Genomic DNA, 20743 nt, shown 5'->3' on the forward strand with positions numbered 1-20743 from the left:
AGCTTGTGTGGTGGTGCGGGTTGGAGGGCGGAGAGGAGAGGATCTTCTTCCCTTGAGACCCGTCGATGATGATGTTGACGAGAAGGATCTGAGGGGAACAAGGCGAGAAGATGCAGGGGAAGGGGAGAATGTGAGAAGAGGTTGAGATTTTGGTCGGAAAGATGATAAAGCAGACCTGAGATGAAGTGACCTGTGAAGGAGACTTGATCTGCCTGCCGCTGTGAGGATGCGGGAGGAAGACATGGCGACGGAGAGATCACCTCAGAAGCTAGGTGTGACCTGCAGAGCTCGGATTGCGGCAAGCTCCTCCTGTTCTGACAAGTCCTGTGTGTACCTGACCCCACCTGCTCTTGTCGGTTACCCCTCAATCCCTCCCAATCGATGACGCCAGGACAACCACCCTGAGGGGAACACGCGTGGACCTAGGATTCCCAGAGGGGCAGCTCTGAAGCTCGGTCCCCTGCCTTTTTGCTACTACGTCTCACCCCAAACCACACCTCAACTGCCTGGACAAGCAAGTCACAAGCTACCAAGTGGGCAACTCTTCAGTTTCTCAGGAACACTTGAATCACTCACCCCAGGCGGAGGCTGGATTGAGCATGTATGTGCATACATACCTACAGACGGACATATTACTGCCCTGGCATCTGGCAGAACGGCATGTACTGTACAGACAAAATCCGATGCAACCATGCAGGTCACCGCCTTTCGGTTGACATCACACAGGCAGGTGAGTGGACCGGACAAGTCGACAAGAAGCCGATCCTATCCGGCCCCTCCTAAGCATCAAGTACTGCGGATACATCACCGTCTGGAGCTATCAACAAGACAAGTTGATGTAGAGAAAACATTCAGAAACACAGCTAAATGAAGACACTATCCTATCTTAATGCCATCTTCGCTGATAGTAGCATTCAACACCCATAAGCCTGGCAAGAAAGCAAACTCCATCTCAGACAGTCCACCCCAAAACTAATGCAAACCGCCCATCCGTAAAGCTCCTCGCCTCTGGCTTCGCTTCCAGAAACAACTTCCGGCCCTCCTTAGGTATTTCTGCATCATCAATGCTCCCTAACGCCGTGACAAAAACAAATGCCAAACCAAAGGCCAGCTGGAACCCAAGCGAACTCAACCCTCCCATCACCCACCCACAGCCCGTCCGTCAATAACCCTGCCATACCATGCCATACCGTACCAAGAAGCCAAATGCAAACCTAGAGGAACCAGTCCAACCACTCCGATACCGTTGTCCCCAGCCCTACCTACCCAATGCAATCCATGAGTGATCCCCCCAACCTTAAGAACCGTAGTTACCCCTTACCAAACCCCTCCATATGTATATATGTCCCTATCCTTGAACCCGTCCCTGACCCTCCCCTCGATCCCGACCCTGCACGTACTCCTTCTCCACCTCTTCCGCAACCCGATCCCACCACGGCCCATGTGCATCCCGGTCCACCGCCGACACGCGGCCCATCATTTCCACCATCTCACGCACCCGGTCCACAAACTCGACCAGCCCCAGACCGGCCAACCGCTCGCCCGCCGTGCTGCTCGCGCGCGCCTTCTCCGTCGCCGAACCCGCCGCCAGCCGTCCCAGGATATGTGCCCGCAAACGACCCAGGAGGAGCCGGAGCACCGGCTCGCGCACCTCCCCGCTGTTGGAGCCGTTGCCATCGCTTGAAGAAGGAGATGCGGCGGGTGCAGCCGCCTCCGCGCTCGCGTTCAAAAACTTGGTCACCATCGCGCGTATGTGCTGCCGTGTCGCCATGGGCATCGACCGGCCCGTCTCGAGAGCCGCAAGGATCACGTCGGTGGCAGACTCGATGGTCAGAGGAGCAGCAGGCGGCTGCCCATCCGAGCCACCATCAGCACCGTTACCATTAGCAGCAGCAGCTCCTACTCCATCCAAGCGCTCCAATACTGCGAGTATTCGTTGCGCTTCGGTCCGCCAGGGCAGGCGCACATCGCGTTTGAGCAGGTTCTTGCATTGCAACAGGATGGCGGCGGTCGTGACGATATGGCGCGTGGTCCGACCCGAATCCAAAATACGCTGGTGGTCGAGCCGGAGCATTTCGGGGACGTCTTCGCGGGCCACAGGTGCGACCTGCGTGAACAAGTCCACCAGGAGTTGCGCATAGATGCGGTTGGCCGTCGGACGCGAAGCAGGGTGGTTGACCCCTTCTGGGTCTCGCCGCGCGGCTTCAGCAACCACCTTCTGCCTTGCGGCGCGCCAGGCACGAGTAGCTACAGACAAGTCATGCCGACCGGCTTCGAGATCCGCCGCGAATGCCTTAGCTTCGTACGCGGGTCCCTGGGCGATGAGCTGAGGAGCAGCACAGTGCAGCAGGTAATTGGCGTAGTCGCTGACCATGACGTCGATGAAACCATTCAGTGCCTGCAGACGGTCAACATAGCTGCCGTGGCTCAACTTGTCCTCGACGAGTGCCTTAGCTGCCGCGTCACGAATCGGGGCGCAGAGCTTCGGCAGCAGCGCGCCGATCGCCTGGAAGAACTTCTCGTACGAGAAGCTGCCCACGGCGAACTGTTGGCGGGCCATGTCGGTGTCGAGCAGCTCTGTGATCATGGCGTGTATCTTGGTCCCAGGTGTCACCATGCGCAAGAGCTTCTCCCGCATCAATTCGGCCACCTTGAGCAGCAGGAAGAAATGTCTGTCCTGGTCATCGGTTTGCATGGTGGCCCGCATTTCCTGGAAGATGGGGGCAAGCAAGTGTTCTTGCTGGCGGTGGTACTCGTGCGGCTCGGTGCGAAACTCCTTGTTGATGGCAAGTTCGTGAACAACGACGCGGTTGTCTGGAAGGAGCCGATTGGGAGGCGGCACAATGATACTGACTCGAATCGGTTCTCCATTCTTGGACGGCGAGGTTGGTGGCGTGGGGGTCTGGATTACCGGGGCCCGAGAGGCACCACCATCCACCCCGAGAACACCCATAGCCGTCTCCGTCCCAGACTGGTTGCCGTTGGCCACTCTAGGTTTCTTGGCCCTTGCCTTCCGGGCCGCCTTAACGGCCTCGGCCACCAACTGCTTGCCCTTCTCGGGCCCTGCCAGTTTCTTGATCCTCACCAAGAGCAGGATCTGGTTGTTGCGGATGCTTTCCTTGTACACCTGGTCCACGGACCCCTCCGTGTCGTTCTTGACCGACTCCCAGATCGCATCGAGCTCAACAAACTGCATCACCATCAGGTCGACCAGCGAGCTTGAGTCGCGAGCTTTCCACGCGATGAGCGCATTGTAGAACGTCGAGTACACCCGGGGGAACGCCTCCAGGAGGGTCGGTGGTGGCGTATAGTTGTTACACGCCGTGAGTCGCCCCAAAATTCTTTCAAACAAAACCAGCAAGTCCCTGGCCTTACCCACCAACTCCTGGGACTGGGGGTTGGCGAGGCTGTCTTTCGGAATGGGCTTCCCCTGGCTCGGACTCGGTCCATCCGTGTCGCCTTTGTCCTCCTTGTTGGTCAACACTTGGGAGGGATGCCCCAGAATAAGATAGGCACTGAGGAATGCCCTGACCGCGGTCATTTCCTCGACAGAACCCGGCTGCCCCTCCTTGAGACCACAGATCCGGAGCATGCGAGCGGTCGCAACAAGAACATTCTCTTCAGAGAGCATCATGGTGACCTGATCGAACGAGGTGTCCCGAACCGCGTCCAGGGACAGACCAAGAGCCGAGAACTCGGCGAGGGCCTTGCGCCTCTGGCGAGTCCTCCAATGCCACTGTATCCTGGAGGCCGCAGCCTCCTCGGTAAGAACAGGGCGGCGTCGCTCTTTGTGTTCTTTGACGGCAGGCATCGCCTCAGCAGCCGCGGGCTTGCGACTGCCCGTGCTGTGGCCGCGTTCCCTACCCCTCGCGCGGGCAGCATTCCGGCTGCGCAGTTCCTCGCGGCGTCGTTCCGCTTCGGCGAGGCGCTCCTCCATTTGCATCTTCAACCTGCGCATTTCTTGCTCGCGCTTCTCCTTCATGCTCTCGGCGATGGCTTTGGCGCGGCGCACCTCTTCAGCACAAGCCGCGGCGATCTCGGCCAGGTTGCGCTCGCGCGCCTGAGCAGCAGCCAGGGCGCGCTCTTCACTGGCGCTGATATCGCGAGCGGCAGCCTTGGCAAGGGCTGCGCGCAGGCGAACCTTCTCGGCGTGGGCAGCCCGGCCGGCGAGCCGGGCCTTGCGATCTTCGAGAATGGAAACGCGGCGCAGGTGTTGCGCGACATATTTGCTTTGGGGACCGCCGGTGCGGCCGCATCCGTGCGACGAGCGTGAATGCGCAGACGATATGCTGTTTCGGCGCGACGAAGCAGCGCTGTCTTTGCGTCTGGCTTGGTTCGTTGGTCGGTAGAACAAGCGCGCAGCGATGCGCGGTGGTGGTGGGTACACCTTGGGCTGGTCGTCATCGGTTCCAACAAGCTCCATCTCTTCACCCGGCGGCGTCAGTGGGGTATTGTCTTCGATGTTATCCATGGCAGAGAGATCGTCCATGGCGGCAGGTGTTTGGCTGTTCGAGTCGTCAAGGGTCTGAGCGGGCTCGCTCAGGTCCAGCGACGGGCGCCGAATCATGTTGAGCGGTGAGGGCTTGAGCCTCGTTGTGTCTGTGTAGGATGTATCTTGTGCGGTTTGCAAGGGCGACAAGGACAACGTCTAGGGAGGAAGTCGTGAATCAATATCGGAGCGATGCAGGGTGGAGATGGACGTCTTCTTCATGGACTTGGATGGGAATGAAGACGTTTGGTGTAGGTGCTTTGAAGGTGGGGATCGGGCGGTCGCCGAGATTGAGCGACTGAAAATGGGAACAGGGACAGCTTAGGTAGTCGGTGCGCTTCCGGATGGACAGCGAGGTTAAAACAAAAAAGACGGGAATGACTGGAATTGCCTGTGCGTCAAGATTTGGTGTTTTTTTGGTCGAGTCTCGATTTCCTTAGCTGGGATTCCAGACTGCAAGGGTCGAGAATGCAGTCAAAAAGAGAAAGCGGAGCCTTTCTGAGACGAGAGAGATGACGGAATGACGGAATGGCGGCTGGAAGATGGCCGGACCGCTGTGCAGAATCGCGAGCTGTGACACACAGATGACGCAGCAGAGCAGGAAGCTTGACCTGGGCCTGACGCCCGCACCTTCCGCACGCTTGCATCTTGCGTTGCAGTGGCAGGCAAAATCTGGAAAGCGCAAGAATGGTGTGGCATTGGACGATCCAGCGGGGCAATCGCCACGGGAAAGGTGGGGCAGCCTGCTGTGTTTTCTTGGATGCACTAACAGTTCTGCACCAAAATACAGTGGAAGTCTGTTAAGAATTCTGGTTTTTTGACAAGCCTTCGGCTGGGGCCGACGGAATGCCCGCGCCTGCAATCTCGGTCCTGTGACCGATCCACGCTGTTCCATTCCTTCCACGCTGAGTTTCGGGGGCTTCGGCCATGGACAGCCCCTTCGCAACCAACACCAAATCTCATGTAAGTCAGTTACACTTAGGTACCATGCGGAATCACGAAATGACACTTGTTCGTGAGATGCAAAACATCATCAACCCAGAATGGTGTCTTGGGACAAGTTCTATATACATGCTAAGTTTCGAATCCCATGGAGTCCGCGGGTCAAACCACACTTTCGTCATGCCCTCCCACTTTCTCTTACCCCCAGGAATGGTCTCGCAACCTCAGCCTCCCGGCCGCCTTTCCGTGGTCCTAGCTTCTATCCCTTCGCCATCCAACTCGACCAACGAACTGTTTATCGTCATGGCGCGACCCGGACTCCCAGATCTCGGAATCCTCGACCCTGGGAGTTCATGCACCCTTTGCTGCCCCCAGGTCATATCTCCCGGAAGCTCCGGCGACATCCACGATGCCTCCGTAATCATAACCGCCTTTGCCTTGCCCACCTCCACAAATGTATCTCTGCAGCCACTACATTCCTCGGCGGATTCCGCCTTCCCATCATTCCCTTGTGCTCCCCGCCTCTTCCGCCGCCACGAGAGATAGAACACGCCCATCACAAGCAGCAAACCCAGCCCCAGGATCAGCCCAACTATTAAACCCGTTGTCGCAGCTGGCGACAAGCCCGCTGCCGTTCCATCTTCTCCCCCTTTGCTCTGCCCCCCATCCGCCTCGGCTGCCGTCGTTGAGATGCTTCTTGATGGCGATGTCAGGAACACGGTGGTCGTGAACACGCCCGACAGCAAGGTCGTGGTCGGCGCGGCGGTTTCCACCGCTGCCGATGCGGTGGATTGCGCGGCCACCTGCCCCCCGGGATCGTTCTCGGCGCCTCGTTGTACGAGCAAGAATCCAGGACTGGAGAGATCGGGGTCCGACGCGACAAAGTTGCCCTGCGGGTTGGGTGGCTTGAAGCGCAGCACATAGCGAGTCTCCCTGGCCAGCTCATTGGTCGGCGTAACTGATGTCTCGAGGTGCAGCCCGCCGTCGTAGGACAGGTTGACGGCCCCTGGTGACAAGCGTCAGCAGGATGTTCCTCTGAAGTTATGTGCTGCGGTGGTTGAGTCATCTTACTCATCAAGCAGAAAGTGACGGGGTTGGTGTCCAAGTCCCAGCTCGTCAACCAGAGGTCGTAGATGGCGTTGTTGAGCGCGTTCCAAGATATGACAATGTCGTCGCCGAACATGTATTTCTGAGCGAAATTCGGTTTCGTGCCGTCGGGGCTGTTCCATAGGTATGCCCTCTGCGCCGATTCGGCGTCTTCTCGCCTCCTCCTTGTGGTCCCGGGTTTCCACGAGGAAACTCTCTGGTCGGGTCCGGTGCTGGATTGCCTCCTCCATGATGTCGCCGCCCAAGTGCCGTTGGATCGCCCAGCGATCGCCATTGTCTGCAACAAGAGGGAAGGCCCTTTCTCCAGGAATGGGCATATTATCAACCACCAGCTTGTCGGCGGCTTGCAGGAGTCGAATGATGGTGGTGCGCGCATTGAGCGGCGCCTGGGGCCTGCAGTGGTTTAAACCATACCGGGCCCCTCGCTTGCCAAATGTCAAGGCCATGTCAACCACTGCCCCGTGGCATCAACGGTTCTCTTGGATTGACGCATCCCCCAACACAACACAACACGACAAACGCGTGTTAGCGGGGCCCGATCCAAGAGTGAACTGCAGGGCGACGGCTTAGAGTTGGGGCCTGGCGGAGAGTTCTGCGAATGATGTTGCTGCGCGGCTGCGCCAGCGCGCTTGCTGGAACCAACCGCCGATCCACCCAGCCACTTATTGGTCCCCGCGGCCCAGCGGCCGGCGCTTGATTCCAATCCCCTGGGACAATCGATACGGTGCCAGCGCGCCCCTGAACGCTGCGCCAAGATTGCACACACGAACAGTTCAGCCGATTCCTCAGGCCCAGCTGGGTGAAGGAGTTGTCGATTGACAGCCGTGCGAGCAGAGATGCGGCCAGGTGTGACCTGGACAACTCACTCAGTCTCACCGGCCCGTAGGCCGGCCGGTCATTTGGTCGTGAACTGCTACTAGTTTTCACAGTATGCCCTAGGCGAGGCTGAATGACCACGGCTGGGTGCGCGGAATATGCCATAGTGTTGTATCAGCCTTGGTCGCTGCCACGGCCTTCTATACAACAGTAGCAATGAAGCCCGCCATGGCTTGGAGGATCACGGTAAACAAAGAGTCGCGTTCGCGATGTCTCGTCACATAGGTCAAAACAGGTCGTCACCTGCACGCCATGTTTGAGATATCGGGTCGTCTTCTTGAAGCCCGATTCGAACGGTCGTGTCAGCAAGACAATACTACCTGAGATAGGTACATGAGGTCCTAAGTCTTGTTGTTGAGGCTTCGTTGATGGTTGTTTAACCCAATCCGCCTTCCTCGCCTGGCCTCAACCAACTCCCATCTTCATGGAAGTCCCATAGTCATCTTGTTTTTCCACATTCTTTTCTTCGCATCTTCCCTTCCAGTTAACTTTCTTATTTTCTTTGTATTCTCTTCTTGTTCTTCTTTTCTTCAAAGTTGTCTTCTTATTTCCTCTCGAGCTTCGCTTCAACACTTCAAAGGTTGCGATTACGACAAGTCATTGTCCAGTTAACTGGGGTTAAAAGAGCAGGCAAAGCCAGAGGATTTCCGGTCTTCTCCGCCAAAGTCCTATATGGAATTCTCGCGCAACGATGTTGAACTAAGTATCTAGGTGTATTGGGTTCGTATTCTATTGCGGCTCGATCCAGAGGGTGTCTGGATTTCTACAACGCTTACTGTCACGCGTCAAGCTCGTCTTGTTGTCACGTAGCCCAACCACGGTGAGCCAAATAGGTGTTGTCGATAAAATACATACCTTAACTCATTCATCAAGGGTATGTTTTTGGGGAACTTGGTGGACCAACGAATGGGAAGGGGACTTCTCTTACGTTGGGAGGAAGGGAGCGTGCAGCGTCATGAATATTCATAACTTTGGTTTGCTACTCACCATATAATACAGTTGAACACGCCTATTAGTAGCATGTTGTCCAGGTCGCCACGATGGTCAAGTCATTACCGATGTCAAAGAGCCCAAGGCCTGGTAGACCACCACGGCTGTATGCTTGCCAGGTCGTTGTTAGCGCAGGACCGCGAGAGGATTGCATGTCGTCGACAGTTTGGCGGATGCTCTTGGATATCCTACCGGTTGATTCAAAGTGCTTATAAGTTTGGGGTCAGTTAGCCAGAGAAGGGTATTGCATCTCACAGGATCCTGTCCGATTTTAAGACCGTACATTTGGCTTGTCCTCCACTGAGTCAAGCAAATCCAGAGCAGCACATCCTGCGAAGAGATTGACACAAAAACCATCACACCTCTCCTCCGTGCACGACTCTCTCAGATGGAGGAAGCCTTTCCCAGCCCAAACATCGCCGTACGATGGTTACCGTCTCCAAGCTGGTGCGCAGCAAACAGCGAGACCCCCGACCGGGGAAATGTGGGTCTCGGCTCCGGGCCGGGTCCGGTGCGGATGCCCCACCCGGCCGACCTACCCAATTGGGAAATGCTCAACGGAGCGGACCTCCCGAGGTGCCGCTTGTTCCCGCGCGAGGATGCCGAGCACGGATCAGGTCGCATTCAACCGTTGGACGAGCCAGTCAGGTAATTCTCCGGAACCAGTCGGCACTGACTGAAGCAGGCTGCCCGCTACACTAGTCGACAAAATCGTGCGCCCAAAGCATCTACATCGAGAACGCAACTTGGAGGAGGATTGCATTCGCAAGGTTGGGAGACTGTTAATTTACATCTCCTTCTTGGCTTCGCAATGACATGTTCATCCGCATCCCGTGGGTTTGGAAAGATGTAAACCTTATCTATGCTATACTCTATAACATCTGCATATCGACTATATGTCCGACTGCTCGGAAAATGACTGCCATGCCATCACCACGTTTGACTCTTGATGCATCGGTATTTTGCGGGGCTCGATCGTTGCTGCGTCAGCTCCACCGCGATGAATCATTTACCCGGCGTGGTCAACCCAGGAAAGTTTGGATGTGTGTACTCCTTGTGATACACCAGCCACCCGTCCTTGACAGGCCTTGTTGCTCCTTCGGCACTCGACTCGGGTGTTCGGTGAGGTGCAATTGAGCTTGCAAAAACCGGCATAAAGTGTGGGAAAATACCTAAGTGACCTGAGAAATCTAGCCGAGGCAATAGGCTTGTCTCAGGTTCCAGAAGGGTGCCGGAAATTTTGACAATACCTACATACAGCCTGATCATTCACCAGCATCGCGTCCATGACCGTGATGATGAGGTCCAGCCCTGGTCGGTGTGCGGGTGTGCGGAGAAGCTCGCTGTTGATCCGCGATGATCCGCGGGGAAGAACAAGAGCCCCCTGGTCAACGAACCACGAGACAAGCGATAAAACCAACCGAACACAACCTTGCGCTGGGGGAGGGGATGGGTCTCGGGCCGACCTGGCTATGTATTGTGCCATGTATCGTCCGTGACCCGCACCGTCTAGGGCAGCTGCAGCAGCGGCATCCAACATTGAGAGCAAACAAAGCCGTCGGCACTGAGTTACCTTGTATGTAGATGAGGCGGCATCCGGGATTATAATCCCACGTAGGCTCTGTTTGCCGTACCGGACTGCCCTCGGCCATCGTGCAGAATCACCCGGCAACAACACCCGGGGATAACCCACAAGCGCGCCTATCAGGTTGCACAGATACCACAGAGCGTAGCCTTGGATGGCAGCAAACGGTGCAGCATATGCCACCCGGCCAAACCGCCTCTCTGACCTACCACTCCAAAACCATTACACGACAGGTCAACATCACCATTGGGATTGGGCGGAGGGTGCAGGACCACCCTTACCGTGGGCGGCTCCCTGGTCCCCCCAGGTTCGAGCAAGCAAGCCCATCATGACCATGATATCCTTGGCTATCTTTGGCCCGGCCCGTCGTCTTATGGGGACAATTGTTGCGACGACATGCTTTGTGTGTCCGTCCGATGCAACCGACCCCAGAGCTGGGGTACTGGGTGTTTCTCCACCCGGGAAGACAGCTCCAAAGAAGCAGATTCGAAATAAAGAGGAGGTTGCTCCCCGTTGACCCGACGAGTCGGGGAGGATGCAGTTGATTCTGTCACCGGGACAGTGCAGTTCACGGCTGTGATACTGCCTCCTTGTCAGATCTGCTCAGGCCTTGACAACTTCGACATCGGACAAGATCAGCCACCGTCCGGACCACTCACCAACTGCCAGTCCTCGATTTGGTTGTGAGCAAGCAGTATCACAGAAGTCAACATGGGGTGGCTAAAGCTACCAACCATCTACAATGTCCACCTGGTGGCTATCATCGCCACCTTGGGTGGCATGCTGTGAGTCCCCTCCCCTGATGCTTCTGATTCATCACAAGCAATGCCCGAGCTCACACCGTCCCGTTTAGCTTCGGTTTCGACATCTCGTCCATGTCCGCCATCGTCGTGACTGAGCAGTACATCACCTTCTTCGACAACCCGGCCGGCGCGGTCCAGGGCGCCATCGGCTCGGCCCTGGCTGCTGGCTCCGTCGTGGGCTCCGCCGTGGCCGGCCCCATCTCGGACAAGATCGGCCGCCGCGACTCCATCATGTTCGCGTGCATCTTCTGGCTGATCGGCACCGCCATTCAGGTCGCCTGCCAGAACTGGGGCCAGCTCATCGCGGGCCGCGTGCTCAACGGCTTCACCGTCGGCATCACCTCGTCTCAAGTGCCCGTGTACCTGGCCGAGATCGCCAAGGTCGAGAAGCGCGGCTCCATCGTCATCATCCAGCAACTCGCCATCGAGTTTGGTATCCTCTTCATGTACTTCATCGGCTACGGCTGCGCTTCGATCCCGGGCAGCGCGTCCTTCCGCGTGGCGTGGGCGACCCAGTTCATCCCGTGCGTGTTCCTGATGATCGGCCTGCCGTTCCTGCCGCGCTCCCCGCGCTGGCTGGCCAAGGTCGGCCGCGACAAGGAGGCCATCGAGGTGCTGGCCAAGATCCAGGCCAACGGCAACCAGGAGGATCCGCTCGTCGTCGCCGAGTGGGAGGAAATCGTCACCGTCATGAACGCCGAGCGCGAGGCCGGCCGCGGCTGGCGCAAGTTCTTCCTCAACGGCATGTGGAAGCGCACCCTCGCCGGCATGTCGGTGCAGGCGTGGCAGCAGCTGGCCGGTGCCAACGTCATCATTTACTATCTTACCTACATTGCCAGCATGGCTGGGCTTAAGGGTGATGTTGCCATGGTTACTTCGGGTATTCAATACGCCGTGTTCATCATCTTCACCGGAGTCATGTGGTAAGTTCTGCACCTCTTAACATCCTCTCCGCCTTCTTCTTGATGGATCGAACGCTCACCTTCCTCCCTCCCTCTAGGCTCTTCATCGACAAAACCGGCCGCCGCACCCTCCTCGTCTGGGGCGCCATCGGCATGGGCTTCTGCCACTTCGTGGTCGGCGGCGTCATGGGCGCGCACAGCACCTACGTCCCCGGCGGCGTCGGCGACCCGCCCAACGCCAACATCGTCATTGCCGTCGACACGGGCCACCCGGCCAACACCGTCATCACCTTCTCGTACCTGCTCATCGTCGTCTACGCGCTCACCCTGGCGCCCGTCTGCTGGATCTACGCCGCCGAGGTCTGGTCCCTCGGCACCCGCGCCACCGGCATGTCGCTCGCCGCGCTGAGCAACTGGGTCTTCAACTTCGCGCTGGGCATGTTCACCCCGCCGGCGTTCATCAACATCACCTGGAAGCTGTTCATCATCTTTGGCGTGCTGTGCATTGCGGCGGCTGCGTGGTTCTGGCTGCTGTTCCCCGAGACGTGCGGCAAGACGCTCGAGGAGGTGGAGTTGCTGTTCGGCAAGGACGCTCCGCACCCGTGGAAGACGCGCAAGGGCGAGTCGCGCCTTGCGGCGGAGATTGAGAAGGTGGCTGCTCGGCAGAAGGCTGGGGAGGGTGAGGCGGCGCATGTTGAGGGGGAGAAGGAGAAGGCTTAGTTGGGTTGTTGAGTGGGTATGTTTTGAAGGGATGGGGAATATCACGGGTTGGGAACGTCGCCGAAGAGCGATGTCCAAGGATACCATCGTTCCAATGTATCATTATTTGATGCTAGGAGATTGGGGATTTTGCAGTCTTTCTCCGGGGCTCTTAGGATACCAGTTTATCATGACAAATGGTTTGGAAGGTTGTAACATTCTTCGACGGCCGTCGAACAGTGCAAGCTTTCCCAATTATCCCACAACACCTCCCTCACTCAATCCAAGCTTGAACAACCCTGCCCTCCCAAACTCCAACTCTTCCTCCAACTCCTCCTCCCCCACCCTTCACAGCCATTCCCACCTTATTTCGGGTACGTCAAATTCGCATACCTCTCCACCGTCGCCTGGGGCATATCACTCAGCACCAAAATCCTCTGGCCCCCCTCTGTCTGCGGCTCAATGACGGTCATCCACCCATGGTTCTGGATCCAGCCAAAGTTCTTCAAACCCTGCGCCGTGCGCGAGATCTCCTCGGCGATGGTGCTCGCGCAGTAGCTCGAGATGTTGTACACCACGGCTAGCCGGTGCCGCGCGTCCAGCGTCATTTCGGTGTTGGGCAAGAGGTGCGGCCGGCAGGCTGTGTCGAAGCCTTGCCAGCAGGGCGCGGGCGGAAGGTAGCCGCCGGGGAGGTCGCGGTCGAAATAAGGGGTGCAGCGCTTTTGGAGTGTTGAGGAGGCGCTGGTGAGGGTGGTGAAGGCGGTGGCAAGGACCGCGAAGGATGTGGAGAGATGCATTGTTGGCGTTGTTGTATGTATGTAACGAGGTAGATGTTCTCGAGAGAACCGGAGTCTAGTGTCTTATGTGGTTTGAGACCTTGGGGTTGCTAAGGCTGATTGAATGACTCCCTGAATCCAGAGAACTGAGCTGAGGAGAGGTTTTTAACAACGTGAACCTGAAATACGGTTACAAGTTCCTTCTCTCGCTGATGGCTAACATCTTCAATACCCGACCAAAATAGAATAGCATCACCATGACACGTCAAGTTCCGGTCAACCGTTGGGGGATACGGCGGAGGGTCTTCCGCAGCGCCAGCGTTGCAGTTCCCACGCGGAGTGTTGTATCATACAACTTGGCTAGCATTATGTCTATGCAGTTTTCCTGGGATACGAAAGACTCAATTCTCCGAGGGAGAGTTTGTATTAAAGAAGGATCCAGGGCAGTGGGTACTTCATATGTCCGAAACATGCTTACTTTTTGGGTGCCCTGGACACAAAAGTTCCAGACATAAAGTTCCAGATAGGGGGTTAGAGCAAAGAGACGATATAGTTCTAGTAATATCTATAGGGCAACCCGAACGGAAGGCGGCTTGGTTGAATCGATACACTGGGTCAGGTGCACGCCCTTGGCCATGATATAATGTACATATATGTCACGTTGAAGACGCCTGAAGTGTTCCACTTGTCCTTGGGTACGTCTGACACAATAAGCGTGGGTTGCCAGGGTTTACTGCAAGTATTCTAAGTTGCAAAAAAAGATAAACCGGAGGAAGGATAGTCATGTATGGTATTATCCAATACTGCATTAAGATACTGTACCGATGATGAAAAGCTAGACACGACCCCAACACCAAGAACTCCACCTAGGTACCAACATCCAGTCGAACTCACCCCTTTTACAACTTGGCCGCCGGACCCAACACCTCCCTCGCCATCGCCCGCCCCGCGGCTCTTCCCGAGAATATACACCCGCCCAAGAACGTCCCCTCCAGCGCGCTGTAACCGTGTACACCACCGCCGCCAAATCCCGCCGCCTCGCCCGCCGCGTACAAACCCGGGAACGGGGTGCCGTCCGCCCGCATGACGTTGCTGTCGAGATTCGTCTCGATGCCACCTAGCGTTTTGCGAGTGAGCAGGTTTAGCCGCACGGCGATGAGCGGGCCGTGCTTGGCCGTGTCGAGCAGGCGATGCGGGACGGCGACGCGGGCGCGCTTGTCGGGCCAGTAGTTGCGGGCGCTGTGGACGAGCATGGCCTGGGCGTCTTTGGAGAAGGGGTTGTCGAACTGGCCGTCGCGGGCCTCGACGACCTCGTGGATCTTGGCCAGGTCGAGCTGCGGCGCGCCGGGCACGTTGGCCACCAGCTCGTTCATGCCCTTGACCAGGTCCTCGAGGTTGTCGCGCACGACGAAGTCGGCGCCCTTGTTGACAAAGTTTTGCACGGCGGTGGTGCCTTTGGAGCTGAAGACGCGCTGCATCAGGAATTGCCAGACGGATTTGCCCGTGATGTCGGGGTTTTGCTCGGAGCCGGACAGGGCGAACTCGCGGGCGACGATGGTTTGGTCCGTGATGAACCACGTGTAGTCGTAACCGGTGCTGCAGATATACTTTAGGGTGGCTAGGGTGTCAGACCCAGGGAAGAGGTAGGGCGGAAGGCGTTTGCCGGTCGCGTCAAGCCACAGAGATGACGGGGCGGGCAGGATGCGGATGCCGTGGTTGGGCCAGATGGGGTCCCAGTTGGCAAGCCCCTCGGTGTAATGCCACATGCGATCACGGTTGATGACGTTGGCACCGGCCGACTCGGCGATGTCAATCATGCGGCCATCGACATGCGCAGGGACTCCAATCACAAAGTTTTGAGGGACCTTGGGGCCGAGGCGGTCGACGGGCCAGCACGCCTTGACCTTCTCGACGTTGCCGCCAATGCCGCCGGAGGAGACGAGCACGGCCGGGCCGCGGAACTCAAACTCGCCAACGACATTGCGCGACGACTTGACGCCGCGCGGCGAGTCGTCAGGCTCCAGAACGCGGCCCTTGACGCCGACCGCACGACCCGTCGCCTCGTCGACGATAATTTCGTCCACCATGTGGCGGAACTTGAACTCGACCAGTCCCGTCTTCTCAGCTGCGCGGACGGGCTCGGCAAAGCCGCGCACCACCTCGGGGCCGGTGCCCCAGGTAAGATGGAAGCGCGGGACCGAGTTGCCGTGGCCGTCGGCGCGGCCATCACCCCGTTCGGCCCAGCCAACGTTGAACAGGAAGCCGATGCCGCGAGCCTTGACGTACGACTCCATCTCGTCGGTTGCAAAGTTGACGAAGGCCTCTGCCCACTTCCGCGGCCAGTAGTCCTCGTCGCGATCGAAGCGTGCGGAGCCAAACCAGTCGCGCATGGCCAGCTCGCGAGAGTCCTTGATGCCCACGCGGCGCTGCTCGGCCGAGTCGACGCAGAAGATGCCGCCTAGCGACCAGAATGCTTGGCCGCCCAGGTTGTTTTCGTTCTCTTGGTCGAGGATGAGGACGCGCACATTCTGCTGGGTCAGCTCGAAGGCGGCAACGAGGCCGGCGAGACCAGCGCCGACGATGATGACGGGGTCGGGCTGATTAGGTGGAGAGGCCATGGCGTAGTCGGAAGAAGGTTATCGTGTAGGAACCTAGGTTGTTGCTGTCGGCGTGAGAGGTTGGCAATCCAGGATTGAGGATTAGGCAGGATGAGGGCTGGGCCTCGAACCAAAGAACAGCCTAGTCTACAGGCGAATAACCTAAGTCAGGTACTGGGGAGAGAGACATGTCGAGGTCAACATGAACAAAGTGGAATGGCAATGGTTAACATTCCATATCATGGTTCCCCTTTCTTCGGAGTCCGCGGCCGGGCGCCTCCAAGCGAGCTACATGCGGGGTTGGATGCGTGGTCGCACTGAATAAGCAGGCGTTGAAACGGATGCCTCGGCTTTTGGGAGCATCACAGCGTCATGGTGCGACTTTCAGTGGCTTGTGGCCTGTTGGAAGACGGCAAAGCAGAAGCAGCGTCGCGGGGAGCACAGACGAGGCCCTTAGCGACCGTTGCCAACCCTGGCCACTCCTGGCTAACCCTGGCTAACCTTGGATTCTCACTCCCCCGCATTCTTGGCATTCAGTCTGGGCCAGCATTGGGCGGGTCCGCTGCAACTGCGGGGTTGCGACTCCAACTGGATCTTCTCCAACTTCCAATCTCATCCATCTCCATCTCACCTTTTGGAATCAACATTTGGAACTCAACCTCAACTAGGTAAATTACACACATTATGGACATTGGACTCTATGTCGTCCTCATGAAGAATACCATTATAGTAACTAGAAACATCAAACCTCCCCTCGGTCATTTCTCATATCCCAATCGCCACCTCTGCAACTCTCCCCCCTTCTCAAGGTATCTCGTACACGACTACATCGCAACGAAGATAGCTGACAACACACCTACCAACATGACGGTCCCTGACATACCCTGAACCATCACCCGCCCAACACCATTCTCAGCCGGCCCGTCCTTCGTCGTCTCCTCGCACACATCGATGCCCTCAAGCACCTCTTCGGCAACATACACGCGCGGCTCGCCCTGGTCCATATACACAACAACATTCCCAACACCGTCAGCCTTGGTGTGCCGACAGCGCACAACCTCCACCACCTTCTGGTTAGGCTTGAACCCTCCCACGCTGGTCGAGTAGCTGGACCCCTGGCTACTCTCGTTGGTGATGCAAAAGACGACGGTCGCGTTGTCCCCGCCCTGTTTGAGGCACAGGCGGTTGACGTCGGCGAGCAGCGTCTCGGCGGGTTCCGTGACGTAAGACTCGGACAGCTTGATGGCGTTGTTGCGCACCTTGTTGAGCTTGGACGTCAGGACATAGAGCGGAGCCTCCGTGTCGTACTTGGACGTCCACAGCGCCTCGCGGTTGGCCGGGGTATCGCCGCCGTTGAAGTGCTGCTCCTGGCCTTGATACACTGCGGCGCGTTAGCCACCGACGTTCACCACTACACTAGGTTGTCAAACAGGAACTGTACATACCAGTGGGGATACCGTCGTTCAGGATCACATACGTCATGGCGTTCTTGGCCAGCGCCATATCGTCGTTGCGCGCAGCGAAGCGCGCCATGTCGTGGTTCTCGGCGAAAGTGCCCAGGAGGGTGGTCTCGTTGCAGGCCGAGGCTGCCTGATTGCGCATGTCGGCCAGCTTCTCGAGGGACTCGCCGTTGAAGGCCCGCACCAGCGCGTAGTACTCGAGGTAGTTGGGCATGCCGGGCAGCAGTCCGAGCATCTGATACCGGCACATGTCCTGCGGCACTCCCGAGAGCACCTCGCCGAACGCAAACACCCCGGACGACGCCACAAAGGGCGCCAGGAACTCGTCGTTGACGTGCTTGGCCGCGTCGATGCGCAGCCCGTCAATGGAGTAGTTGGACACCAGCTGCTTCACCCAGCGGTTCAGCTCGTCCGAGACCTCCTTGGTGTCGGTGGCCAGGTCCGCGAGCGCAACCCCGTACGGATACAGCCAGCAGTTCTGGTAGTCCTCCGGGTCCTCCCACCTGGTCACGTTGCAGTACGGGTGGAAGTACTTGTCGTCGTTGAACGGGTGGAACTTGGAGTAGTCGATCTTGGGCGGGATGGTGTTGTCGAAGCCCTGCGCCATGTTGTTGACCACCACGTCCACCATGATCAGCATGTCGCGCTTGTGCACTTCGGCCACGAGATCCTTGAAGTCTTGCTCGGTGCCGAACCGGTTGTTGAGCGCGTAGTTGTCCGTCACCCAGTACCCGTGGTACGCGTCGCCCACGGCCGTGTGGTCGTCGGTGTTTTTGACGATGGGGCTGATCTGGATGGCTGTGAAGCCCATGCCTGGGTGGTATCATATGTCAGGGTCGTGCTGCCGCCGGCGGCAGAGGACAACAGTCGAGGCGACAATGGGGAGGTGTGAGCGCACCTTGGATGTAATCCAGCTTGTTCTTGAGCCCCTTCCACGTGCCGCCGCAGAAGCGGGACACATCACATTCCTTGTCGGTCGACCCGTCCGTGAGGGCAAACCGGTCGATCATGACCTGGTAGATGGATCGTGTCCTCCATTCTTGGGCATCCGCCGCAGATGTCCGGCCGGTGAGGGCCAGAACGCCAACAGCGATCTTCGAGATTGTGGCGAGCATTATGGAGGTGATAGCTGTTGGTGGTTGTCCAGCTCAACCACAAGGCAGATACCTATGGGGATGGCCGTCAGGGGGTATGTGATTCTTGTACACCACGACCGGATTCTCTCCTCGGATGCTTCGGCCGGTTCGGACGGTATGTACGATTGTGGACAACAATTCAGTGAGCGACTCGGGTCGGATTCGTCAATAAAAACAATGAAAGAAAGACGTCACCACAGCATCAATGCTCAGAGCTCTCCCACCAAGCAGCAGCTCCTTCGGTGAGGGCTGGAGAGCTAACGAACGCTGATTCAGACACGGTTCGAGTTGATTCAGGGGTAGTATTGGGGAGAGTCATCGGACGAAAGCGCGGCTCTGGGAGGAAGACGTGGACTTTGCACACGTCCCCATCCCTCTTAGTCATCGAGCACTCCTGGGCCCGAAGAGTTACTACCATCTATGCTCCTGTCTGTCGACTCCGCCATCCCGAGGGCGTGGAGCGTCCACGGCATGAGCGGGCGTGCCGATGGCCGACAAAAGCGGCGGCCGCCGGCTTGGAAGGATTATCCATGTCGATGTTTCAAAGCACTTGGGGGTCTCGGGAAATACGATGCTAGCACGCCGGGAGTTGGACAATGGGAGTACGTATCAGTGGAGACACCACCCAGCCGTCGTTGTCATTTTGTCGGGCGACGCCGGTCTGTCCGGGTCAGATCTGTGGCTTTGCTTGGCGATTGGTGGCCCCGTAGTGGAACCTAGTGAGGAACTGGCTGGAGAGGTTTAACTCTTGGAGGAGGATGAGAAAAGAGGGACAAAAAAAAGTCATCCGGGAGACCAGCTGCTAGACATTACTTATTGTTCAGGGGACACGGTGTTGAACAGAGTGATGATGCTTGGAAACACAACATCGACATGAATCTAGAGAACTGAAATCTCACCGAGGAAAAAGTCTGAATCTGGCACACCCCCTTACACCTTGGTAATCTGTTGGCAGCTCAGGTCCTGGCGGCACGGTGTCAGCGGGAGATCCACAAGCCACCCGCGGGGGAAACAGGGATCGCGCTGCTGCTACAGGGGGATTAGGTGGAGCCTTTTTGGGGCCTGGATCGGCGTTGGACGCCGAGCCGCATTCACCTCAGCTGGACAAGCATCGAACTCAAACTCAACAACGACGTCATCCAAGTCCGGGCGGAAAAAAAAAAAAAAAAAAAAAAAAAAACCAACAACGTCAACATGGCCTTTGTTATCGGAAAAGGTACAGAGAAGTCCGAATTACACGCTCCATAAGTCGTTTCCTTGATCAGAAGATTCTGCCCTGTTACCCCTGAATCAGGTGCCTGACCAAACCGAGCCAGGTTAACCTCAAGGAGCAGTCCCTGAGGTAGGTTCACCTCTTGTCAAAGGCTAGTTCATCCGTGACTGACAGCCGACGGCGCCATCCAGGAGATTCCTGAATCATCCAAAACTTGCAGCTCAATGGCGGCGTCTTCGATGGGCCGTACCACAAGACCTCTGGGGCCATCCCTGTCTCCTGACTCCACACGGTGTTGAAGCCGCAGGGCTGATGCCGTCTGCGAAGATCCATACGATGGAGCCCCGTTCAGTGCGGCGATTCAAGAACCTTCTGCTCCACAATGAGTGCAGACTCTTCCGATGGTGATGCCGGCGTTAACCACCATCGATAGGCCCGTCATGATGTTTCGCCGGCGACTTTCGACCACCACCCAGCGGCGCGCCTCACGCATATCGAATTCCCTTTCAGCGGGTCACTAGATGTGTGAGTGCCAGCATCACACTCACCACTTCGGCTTCAAAGCCATGGCCAACCGTACGGCCAATGCCCACTCCTTCCGATCCTGTGGCAAACCGCGATGGAGACGCGGCGGACACACCGGAGAACCAGGCCCCAACACTCCCGGCTAACAACATGTTTCGCCCTCGTGAGTCGAGTCAAGTCTCGATATCGAGTTTCATGATATCAACGGTCATCTTGGGATATTCTGACAATACCCCATTGCTCCTCTCAGCATCTCGTCTCGCTGTGTTTCCCGGCGAGCGGTATCCACAGCCGCCGGCCTGGCGTCAGTTGATGGTCGGAATATCCGAAGTTCAGAGGCAGATTATCCGTAACGCCTCGAAGCAGCCTGTCTTTCAACCTCGAAACACTCCATCTCCGCCAGGAAGAGGTAACGATGGACTCCGCCGGTGCGGCGTCGCCATCTGGCGGCCTGTTTTGCTTTTGCTCGATGCGGCGCATACCTATTCAGTACGCCAGAGCAATAGTTGAACGCCTCCCTTCTAGATCATCCAGGATTGGTGAAGCAACATGAATCTGTAACAAACCTGGGAGAGTTCATTCAGGAGAAGTCTTTTCCTCTACCCGTCGTCGACCTTGTCTCTCGCTCTCTTTCGTCCAGCGT

The 20743-nt window shown here is 57.4% G+C and overlaps 10 protein-coding genes across 10 annotated transcripts; 5 read left to right on the forward strand and 5 right to left on the reverse strand.

The window, feature by feature from the left end:
* Nucleotides 1-691: 691 nt before the first annotated feature.
* VTJ04DRAFT_2047 (uncharacterized protein) lies at nt 692-1169 on the forward strand (the record flags this gene model as incomplete). The annotated part of the gene is made up of 2 exons (XM_069359802.1): nt 692-730; nt 957-1169. 2 exons carry the CDS (start codon nt 692-694, stop codon nt 1167-1169), a joined length of 252 nt encoding a protein of 83 aa, XP_069224655.1.
* Nucleotides 1170-1348: 179 nt separating this feature from the next.
* On the reverse strand, nt 1349-4567 carry VTJ04DRAFT_2048 (uncharacterized protein; the record flags this gene model as incomplete). The annotated part of the gene is made up of 1 exon (XM_069359803.1): nt 1349-4567. One exon carries the CDS (start codon nt 4565-4567, stop codon nt 1349-1351), a length of 3219 nt encoding a protein of 1072 aa, XP_069224656.1.
* Nucleotides 4568-5655: 1088 nt separating this feature from the next.
* On the reverse strand, nt 5656-6812 carry VTJ04DRAFT_2049 (uncharacterized protein; the record flags this gene model as incomplete). The annotated part of the gene is made up of 2 exons (XM_069359804.1): nt 5656-6437; nt 6503-6812. 2 exons carry the CDS (start codon nt 6810-6812, stop codon nt 5656-5658), a joined length of 1092 nt encoding a protein of 363 aa, XP_069224657.1.
* A 3505-nt stretch (nt 6813-10317) lies between these two features.
* On the forward strand, nt 10318-10676 carry VTJ04DRAFT_2050 (uncharacterized protein; the record flags this gene model as incomplete). Its single annotated transcript, XM_069359806.1, has 2 exons — nt 10318-10396; nt 10531-10676. The coding sequence occupies 2 exons, from the start codon at nt 10318-10320 to the stop codon at nt 10674-10676; spliced, it is 225 nt and encodes a 74-aa protein (XP_069224658.1).
* Nucleotides 10677-10700: 24 nt separating this feature from the next.
* On the forward strand, nt 10701-12414 carry VTJ04DRAFT_2051 (uncharacterized protein; the record flags this gene model as incomplete). Its single annotated transcript, XM_069359807.1, has 3 exons — nt 10701-10774; nt 10843-11715; nt 11793-12414. 3 exons carry the CDS (start codon nt 10701-10703, stop codon nt 12412-12414), a joined length of 1569 nt encoding a protein of 522 aa, XP_069224659.1.
* A 344-nt stretch (nt 12415-12758) lies between these two features.
* VTJ04DRAFT_2052 (uncharacterized protein) lies at nt 12759-13190 on the reverse strand (the record flags this gene model as incomplete). The annotated part of the gene is made up of 1 exon (XM_069359808.1): nt 12759-13190. One exon carries the CDS (start codon nt 13188-13190, stop codon nt 12759-12761), a length of 432 nt encoding a protein of 143 aa, XP_069224660.1.
* Nucleotides 13191-14068: 878 nt separating this feature from the next.
* On the reverse strand, nt 14069-15787 carry VTJ04DRAFT_2053 (uncharacterized protein; the record flags this gene model as incomplete). Its single annotated transcript, XM_069359809.1, has 1 exon — nt 14069-15787. One exon carries the CDS (start codon nt 15785-15787, stop codon nt 14069-14071), a length of 1719 nt encoding a protein of 572 aa, XP_069224661.1.
* Nucleotides 15788-16590: 803 nt separating this feature from the next.
* VTJ04DRAFT_2054 (uncharacterized protein) lies at nt 16591-18341 on the reverse strand (the record flags this gene model as incomplete). Its single annotated transcript, XM_069359810.1, has 3 exons — nt 16591-17147; nt 17212-18039; nt 18125-18341. The coding sequence occupies 3 exons, from the start codon at nt 18339-18341 to the stop codon at nt 16591-16593; spliced, it is 1602 nt and encodes a 533-aa protein (XP_069224662.1).
* A 54-nt stretch (nt 18342-18395) lies between these two features.
* VTJ04DRAFT_2055 (uncharacterized protein) lies at nt 18396-18608 on the forward strand (the record flags this gene model as incomplete). The annotated part of the gene is made up of 1 exon (XM_069359811.1): nt 18396-18608. The coding sequence occupies one exon, from the start codon at nt 18396-18398 to the stop codon at nt 18606-18608; it is 213 nt and encodes a 70-aa protein (XP_069224663.1).
* Nucleotides 18609-20160: 1552 nt separating this feature from the next.
* VTJ04DRAFT_2056 (uncharacterized protein) lies at nt 20161-20610 on the forward strand (the record flags this gene model as incomplete). The annotated part of the gene is made up of 2 exons (XM_069359812.1): nt 20161-20263; nt 20351-20610. The coding sequence occupies 2 exons, from the start codon at nt 20161-20163 to the stop codon at nt 20608-20610; spliced, it is 363 nt and encodes a 120-aa protein (XP_069224664.1).
* Between the last annotated feature and the right edge of the window lie 133 nt (nt 20611-20743).

Source organism: Mycothermus thermophilus (genome assembly GCF_041956435.1).
Source record: "Mycothermus thermophilus strain CBS 625.91 unplaced genomic scaffold VTJ04scaffold_1, whole genome shotgun sequence".
Classification (NCBI taxonomy): Eukaryota; Fungi; Ascomycota; class Sordariomycetes; order Sordariales; family Chaetomiaceae; genus Mycothermus; species Mycothermus thermophilus.